Below are 8455 nucleotides of genomic sequence, written 5' to 3'. Positions count from 1 at the left end.
ATGTCTTCTATGGTCTATTTTGCCCCAAGATATTGTTCGAGGAGTGAGACAAGGAATCATGCATATGCGTGAACGGAGCATTTTGAGAGGCTGCATAATTATTATACAAACAAATTGGGTTAATATAGATTTCTTATCATAATTAATAATTAATAGTTTTTTTTTTGTTACCCCCCACGGGCAATAGCTAGTTAACTATAGGCACAAAATGTTTTGATGGATATCCACGACCTTTTTCCATCCCTCATCTTCCGATCAATGTTTTCGCAAGATTCTATTCAATAGCTGTTGTACCATGTCCAGAAAAACACGAATGATACAAAAATCTAGAAACCTTGCATAGGTCCATGCCCCAAGAAAAATCTCAGATTCCAAGCAAAACATAAAATCCTAAACAATGCACCAAAACCATAGAGGGCACTGGGCACACGAATAAAACATTCAGCATGAGATTTTTGTACCTTCCCGCCGTTACCTTACAGACATGGAGTGATAAGACAAATAAGACAGTTATTTGGGACGGCATGAACACTGGCCATCTCTCACGTCTTAGATATTGTATCTACATGCTGTTTTTCTTTTTCTTTTTTTTCGAGCACTTACAACTTTGTGCTAGTGACGTGCAAGTCAGTTCTGCAAACACCATGAATGAGGTATAAGTCGTACCCTATGAGTAAAACTGCCAGAGAATCTGTATCATCAGCACTGAAACATCACCACAGCATTTCGAAGAAAAAAAAACTGAACATTTGCACAAAGAGTGTCCAATATGCGACTTCCTGAGAGTAATTGCGAACCTAGTGTCCTTTTTCAAACCTTCGGATCACTGCTCAAAGCAAAATTAGTCATTCTTCACTCGAGGGTCAACTAATCACCTAGTGACGTTTTTTCTGGTATAGTGAATATCCAACAAGAGCAGACAATAATATAGTCCACAGAACCTGCATATGAAACTAAGTGGGTCAACAGTTGAACAATGACTTTGCATAATGTTAAATTTATTTAACATATAATATATAGAATTACACTAACAAAGTTACATGAATATGTACCAAATGTACAAATCCACATCAGCTAAATTTTGACATACAAAAACTAGCACTTAGAATTTAAAAGATTACCATGTTTATTGTATTCCATCTCTCAAGCTTCCTTATCCTGGACTGCATATCATCAAGAACACTATCTGTAGAGGAAATTTCTCGCATTGGTGAAGATGAATCTGAATTGAAGCTCCCTCCCTGCATTAGTAATGATTTCAGTATATGAGAATAACTTGAAAAGAACAGTAAGCATAAAATTTTAGCAGACAGACAGTTGTTGAAGAACTAAGTAGCCTTGTACATTTTAGAGGCCCAGATGAAGCAGTCCACTTACCCTTGTATACATACAATAAGATGAGAAATAGAATTGAGTTGTCTGCTAACGTTCAGTTATTGTACTAAATAGCCCTGTACATTTTAGAGACCCAGAAAAGGCTGCCTGTTTACCCATGTATATATACACACTAAAGAGGAGAAATAGAACTGAGGTGTCTGCTACCGCTCAGTTGGGACTATGGTTTCAGTTTCCAAGAACTTGCAGCAAATATCTGAGTCACGGTCAAACTAGTCATTCACAGGATACTAAATTATGACCAATTTTGTCTGTAATTAGTACAAATGCTACATGAATTTAAAGAAAATGGCATACTAAAAAAATCTAGGCCGTGTAAGAATATTTAAAAGGTCCAAAATTAGGTAATCTCGCACTTTAACAATCCTGACACATTTATCAAATATGACAAAATTACAAGAACATTTTGGAGAAAATTGCATAGGAGTTCCCTCGATTCGTTCAACTTAGAATATTTAGCTCATCGAACTTGCAAATTACTCCATCCAAAATTATAAGTCATTTTGGGTTTTCTAGATACATAAGTTTTGCTATGCACCAAGATATACGTTGTCTAGATACATAGTAAAAACTAGTAGTTGTATAATCCCAATTCCCAAATGTTGGATGACTCCAAATTAACGTTTTTCTATGATGTTCTTCCTGCTATGTTAATTGAAACAATAATGGTTAACAATATGGTAGCTAAATGCAGACAAGTATTCTCAGTTGCAAACATTGCATTGATACTGTTACTGCCCTCACGATAGCTTATCAAGGCAGCTTCCTAGTATGGTGTACAAATAGTTTACATACGTATCTACAGCAACATACCTGTGACTGGATGAACTCAACCAGTTCCTGCAGCCTTGCAGCTTGTTGATTGTGAATACCAATAGATGCATTACCATCAGCTGGTAAGCTCTCCAAAATAATTTGAAGATAGCTCTGCATAGCACCAAGGAACCATGAAACTGAAAATAGAAATAAGCTATATATATAACTATGCTTCGCATTGATTGATTTCAGGAATCCTAACCAAACCTTTGTTGTGTATGAACCATCCAAACTGAGTGCAGAACCAGCAGAGGTAACTATGTCTTTATTTGTCCCTTTAATTTGAAGATATGGAGTCGACACTCCTTGTAGATGGTCAACTTCTATTAAAATCTTCAATGGATTTCAAAAGGCATCAGAACATACTTGTAGTTAACAAATACACTACGGCTTCCATCATAACATTACAAAATAATGCTATATAAAATAACAGATAAGATGATCATTGCTTTAGGTATGTAAAGTTACTAACGAAGCAGTTTTAAACCACAAAATGAGAGACAAATGTGTTAAATTCATATGTTCAGCCATACCGATAGAGGTATAGTAATAGGAGTGAGCAGTAGGATTGTGCCCCGTTACAAGATTGTTCATCCACAGTATGCATGCATTCAGTTCATTTTTATCACTATAGTATTTATTTCCTGTACAGCTAGATAAATATCATAGGTCCATCCAAAAACTACTAATAAAATTACTAACAACCAAATGTTATGACTGACATGAGATTGTAGTTTTCATTTTCAAAATTATGAAATTCTGTCGAACTTCAAATTTCTAAATCTACAGGATAAATATGTAACAATACTTTGATAAATCTTTCCTCTTAACGAAGGCATTCATAATAATCAAGCAAACCTGAAAATGTGCCAGCAAATTTCACAATTCCTAAGTCATTTAATCCTTAATCGTACATAGCTCAACAATGACACCAAAGGATCACAAATCATTGTACAAGCAAGCAATAATGGCATAATATCACAGGAGTAGAGAGATTTTTACAAAAACAAAAACGCTTTGTCCATTTAGAGGGTAGGCTAGTATGCGGTCTTTTCTCCAAATAAAAAAGAAGAGCTACAGTGGTTAAGGAACATAATAACCTTTCCATCTTGGTAAATGACAGCAGAAGCTTCAATATATGCAACAGCTTGGTAACTACAAAACAGGAATGAAAATAAATTAATATATCATAGTCGTCAAAAGAACTTTAAGAAGGCTCATATAGTTTAGGAAATATCTGGATAGATTTTAGCATATCAATCGAAAGATTACTAAATAATGTTACATAGCTCAGCTAGTACAGCACAGTTCCCCAGAGGTCATAAGTTCCACTGCACCATTAATTGAACCTTTATACTATTCTCTCTTATATTTCAAGAAGCATATAAGGTCTGCTTGGTTGATTTCCAAAATTTACCATGGCAAAGATTTGGCAAGCTAAAAGTTGGGCAAAAAATTTACCATAGATTTGGCAAGCCAAATGTGAGAGTTTGACAAGTTTTAGTAGCCAACCAAATACTAGCCAAAATCATGACTTGCCAAATCTTTGGCATGGCAAATTTTGGAAGCAAACCAATCAAGCCCATAAAATTTGTTCACTTGTTCGGGTAAGTTGATGTCTAGTGGTGGCCAAAACAGGTAGCCCCTTGGCAATAGTATTATTATAGTATTTTGGACCTAAACAATGTATTCCTATATCATATGCCCAAGAGGCTTAGTAATACAAGCAACATGGTATTCCACCAATTTTCTCCCTCCTACATGGTAACACAAGTTCAGATTCAGATCTAGGGCACAATATCACTTCCACACCATGTGCCCCCGCTGAGCTCAACCTCCGCCGGGGCAGCGCCCTTGTTTAGGCGGCACATCCTATTGATTTGTCGCCCTTGTCATTGTTCTAGTGTGGGTCGCAACATCAGATTCTCTCTCTGTCCAGATATTCGCTGCCAGACTGGCCACAAACTAACCCCACGTCACTGTGGTGACGGCCAGGGCAGATCGCGCCCCAACCATGCACTCCGGCATCCTCCACCGCTATCAACCCGTCCCGCCCTGCTGCCATCGAACGTCCTGGCGGACGATTTGTTCCAGATGCCCAGCCACTATCCATGCCAGAGCTCGCCACCAATCAGCGTCGTCTACGCCTAGCCACTCCCTCCTGCACCACCAGGATCCATCTGATCTTGTGACAGGAGGCTGCCACCTGACCTGTACACATCACCAAAGGATGGCTTCGGCGGGCCGCTCATGTCGGAAACTTGTCACCAACCTGCGTCATCAAGGCCCACCGCTCCCTCCTGCACCACCAAGATACGTCTAATCCTGCGCCAGGAGCCCGCCATGGGGCCACACTGCAAGCGTAGCTGGACGCCACCGGCCAGGCCACCCCACAACCACTAGTTTTTGATCTATTGCTGCATGTATCCCTTTTTGGTTTACCCGCTCACTGATCGAGATTGAGTCGCACATCAACCTGGCACGTATCTACTCCGACATTGGCGTCGACTACACTGGCCTCTACCCCTTATAGCTCGTACTGGTAGGCAGGGCACACGATGCTGAGGGGACGCTTTCCAACATTGCTTCTCGATCATCATGTCCGCACGTCCTCATCGCCGATGCATCATCAACCCCACTGATCGAGACGACTCCACCGACTTCTCACGCGTACTTTAGTCTAATCAGCCAATTATGCACGACCCACTCGGCTCCCATGACGTTTGTCATTGAGTACTACATGCATCCTCTCCGAGCAATAATGATGCTGATGTGTCGCACATGCCTCTGTCCATGTGGCACTTGTCAGTAGTTAGCCTAGTGTTGATGTTTTCCAATTACCTACTATAGCTATTTACTATTCACTGTCATGTAATTTTTCAGGTTCCTTAGCAACCAAGTTGATCATGGTGCCTTGGCAACCAAGTAGGAATCATAGCATCTGATTTATGCAGTTAGAATATGCTAAGGAGTAGGTACACCACTTGCTTATATATGCAGTGGTTAGCATCTTCTTGTATCTAAGTCATTTTTGCAATTCAATACAATCCAAGCGGCCTGTTGGCCAAGCTGCCCTCTGGCAGCCAACAATTGGTATCTAGAGCCGGTTGAGAGATAGGGAAAAGCATGGCCACCTCCGCAGAGAGAGCAGCAGCAGCCGCCGCCGCCGCCGAGCAGCGGGCGCAGCGTCTGGCCGCGGCAGAGGCCGCAGCCGCGCAGGCGCAGCAGGCCGCGGAGGCCGCAGCAGCAGCAGCTCGGAACGCGACCGCCACGGCCGCGGCTCTGCGTCGAGAGTTGGTGGAGGAGGATCCGCCGCGCGATCGCCGCCCGTTTTCGCGGAGGAGTCCGGAGCGCGAGCGTAGGCAGACGCGGTCGCACGATCGGGATCAGGATCGCCGCCACGGACGGGCCAGGGGCCGCTCGCCGGTGATCCAGACCGTGTACAAGGATTCTGGCGCAAGTTCCATCTGGCCGATGCTCACCAAGACAAATTACCATGAGTGGGCCTCGATCATGAAGCTAAAGCTCCAAGCGCGGCAACTCTGGGATGCGATCGAGTACCAGGATCTGCCATACCATGAGGACAGGCGCACGGTGGAAGCGATCATCGCCGCCGTGCCGCAGGAGATGCAGATGCCGCTGTCCGAGAAGGGATCGGCCAAGGAGGCCTGGGACAACATCGCCGCCGCGCGGATCGGCGTCGATCGGGTGCGCCGCGCCACGCTCCAGCGACTCCGCAGCGACTGGGAGAAGCTCGCCTTCCGTCCGGTTGAGCAGATCGAGGACTTCACCCTTCGCTTAATGGCTCTGAAGCAGCAGCTTCTTCTCCACGGCGACAACGACATCGATGAAGAACGCGCGGTGGAGAGGCTCCTGCGCGCCGTGCCGCCGAAGTACGCCCAACTCTGGATCGCCATCGAGACACTTCTCGACTTCCAGGACCTCACCATCGAGGAGGTGTCTGGGCGTCTGAAGACGGTGGACGACATGGAGGCGCTGGCCGCGGAACCAGCCGCCATCGGTGGTCTGCTACTGACAAGGGAGCAGTGGCGTGCCAAGGAGGAGGAGGCTGCCGCTTCCGCGTCAGGCAAGGAACCGCGACGTCGTCCACGCGGCGGCAAGAAGCAGCGCGGGAAGGGCAATCGCGGAGGAGACAGAGGCGGTGGCGACGATCGCGGGGCGGACGACAACACCTGCCTCAATTGTGGCGATCGCGGCCACTGGGCGCGCGACTGCCGCCAGCCGCGCCATGGTGGTGGTGACCGCGGCGGCGGCGGTGGCAACCAACGCGGAGGAGGCAACCGCGTTGGAGGTGATCGAGGTGGACGGCGCGGTGGAGGGCGTGGCGGTGCTACACACGTCGCAGAAGCAGAGGACGATGATGGTGCTCTGTTTTTCGCCCACGGCTTCCTCGAGCTCGACGAGAAGGACGAAGTCGTCTGCTCCAAGGCCACGGCCTCCCTTGACATCAACGAGCCACGCGCGCGTCTTCCTAAACACCAGCGCCAACGAGGAGGCGCTCGACGGATGGTACCTCGACAGCGGGGCCACACATCACATGACCGGCCGCCGGGAGCTCTTCGCCGAGCTCGACACCACGGCGCGTGGCACGGTGCGTTTCGGCGACTCGTCTTGAGTGGAAATCAAGGGGACCGGCTCAATCGTCTTCCAGGCCAAGAACGGAGAGCAACGCGTCCTCCATGGCGTCTTCTACATCCCAGCGCTCCGGAACTCGATTATGAGTTTGGGGCAGCTCGACGAAGGAGGCTCCAGGGTGGAGATTGATCATGGAGTGCTCCGCATCTGGGACCGGCGTGGTCGTCTTCTCACCAAGGTACATCGCGGGCCCAGTCGGCTGTACATCCTGCACTTGGAGGCCGCGCAGCCGGTATGTCTTGCCGCCATGAAGGAGGACGAGTCATGGAGGTGGCATGAGCGCTACGGGCATCTCAGCTTCGAGGCGCTGCACCAGCTCGGCAAGAAGGAGATGGTGAGGGGGATGCCGGTGATCAAGCATGCGGAGCAAGTCTGCGACACCTGCGTCACCACCAAGCTCCGCCGCAAGCCGTTTCCGCAGCAGGCGTAGTACCGCGCGCAGGCGCCCCTGGACCTCGTCCACGGCAACTTGTGCGGGCCGGTGACGTCGGCGACGCCAGGAGGGCGCCGCTACTTCTTGCTGATGGTGGACGACGCCACCCACTTCATGTGGGCGGTGCTTCTGCCGACCAAGGATGCTGCTGCGGATGCCGTGAATCGGGTGAAAGCCGAAGCAGAGAAAGAGACCGGCCGTGAGCTCAAGGTGCTGCGGACCGACAATGGAGGAGAGTTCACCGTTGGCGAGCTGGCGCAGTACTTCACCGCCGAAGGAGTCAAACGGCACTACTCTGCACCACACTCACCGCAGCAAAACGGTGTTGTGGAGCGGCGCAATCAGACGGTCGTGGCGACCGCTGAAAGGTCCTTGTTTGGTTTTGGTAATTGAGTGACAACTTAGGTGGACTAATTGTGTTTATGTGAGATACACAGGTGATTAGTCCACAGGTACATGAGTGTGAGCAACATAGTGCCATGAAGGTGAAAATGGCTTGGAGATGTTGCAAAGCTCACACATGTGATGATGAAGGAGCTTATTGCACATGAGACATGACATTGAGTCATGTGATCAAGGTGGAGAAGATCAAGACAAGACTTGGCTTGATGGACCGGTTGCAAGCGTGAAGGGCAAGTCGAAGGCTTTGGAGTGATGGACCGCGTGGCGGTGAAGCTTGAGCAAGACTTGGCGCTGATGGACGATGGCAACGGTGAAGAGCAAGTAGAGTCAAGATCGATGAACCAATATGATCATGTGATGATATGAAGTGGATCATATCATTATTGATCGTGTTGGTGCATGTGTTGCAACGACATTGAAGGAGATGGAATGGAATGCGCAAGGCAAAGGTATAACCTAGGGCATTTCATTTCACCGGTCATAGGAGTGTAGAGAAGTTTATGACCGGGTTTAGGATAGATGGCCGTACTATCAAGAGGGGCAAACTTGTTTGCATATCGGTCATCTAGTGCCACTCGAGTGATCTAACTTTGCATTGTCGCTAGGATCGAGTGGCGTGGCAAGTTGAGTGGCTAACATCCTTTGGGAAATGATTGTGAAAATGCTAACACACATACACATGGTGTTTGTCGGGAAAATGGAATGTCTATTTTCTATTGCGCCGGATGCAAATTCTTATGGTTAGCACACTTG

At 47.2% G+C, this 8455-nt stretch overlaps 1 protein-coding gene across 2 annotated transcripts in view; it reads right to left on the bottom strand.

The window, feature by feature from the left end:
* Nucleotides 1-249: 249 nt before the first annotated feature.
* The window catches only part of LOC136494600 (uncharacterized), a 42009-nt gene continuing 33803 nt past the window's right edge, over nucleotides 250-8455 (bottom strand). For both annotated transcript variants that reach the window (XM_066490758.1, XM_066490760.1), the window contains 5 exons: nucleotides 3312-3366; nucleotides 2419-2544; nucleotides 2209-2322; nucleotides 1122-1241; nucleotides 250-941 (listed from right to left, as the gene is read on the bottom strand). In XM_066490758.1, coding sequence (XP_066346855.1) covers nucleotides 876-941; nucleotides 1122-1241; nucleotides 2209-2322; nucleotides 2419-2544; nucleotides 3312-3366 — 481 coding nt within the window. In that variant the 3' untranslated portion in view covers nucleotides 250-875. The remainder of the gene's footprint in view (nucleotides 942-1121; nucleotides 1242-2208; nucleotides 2323-2418; nucleotides 2545-3311; nucleotides 3367-8455) is intronic.

The sequence above is a fragment of the Miscanthus floridulus genome, chromosome 11, assembly GCF_019320115.1.
Source record: "Miscanthus floridulus cultivar M001 chromosome 11, ASM1932011v1, whole genome shotgun sequence".
Taxonomy (NCBI): domain Eukaryota; kingdom Viridiplantae; phylum Streptophyta; class Magnoliopsida; order Poales; family Poaceae; genus Miscanthus; species Miscanthus floridulus.
The sequence above is the reverse complement of the archived record's forward strand: the minus strand, read 5'-3'. Positions and strand labels throughout refer to the sequence as shown.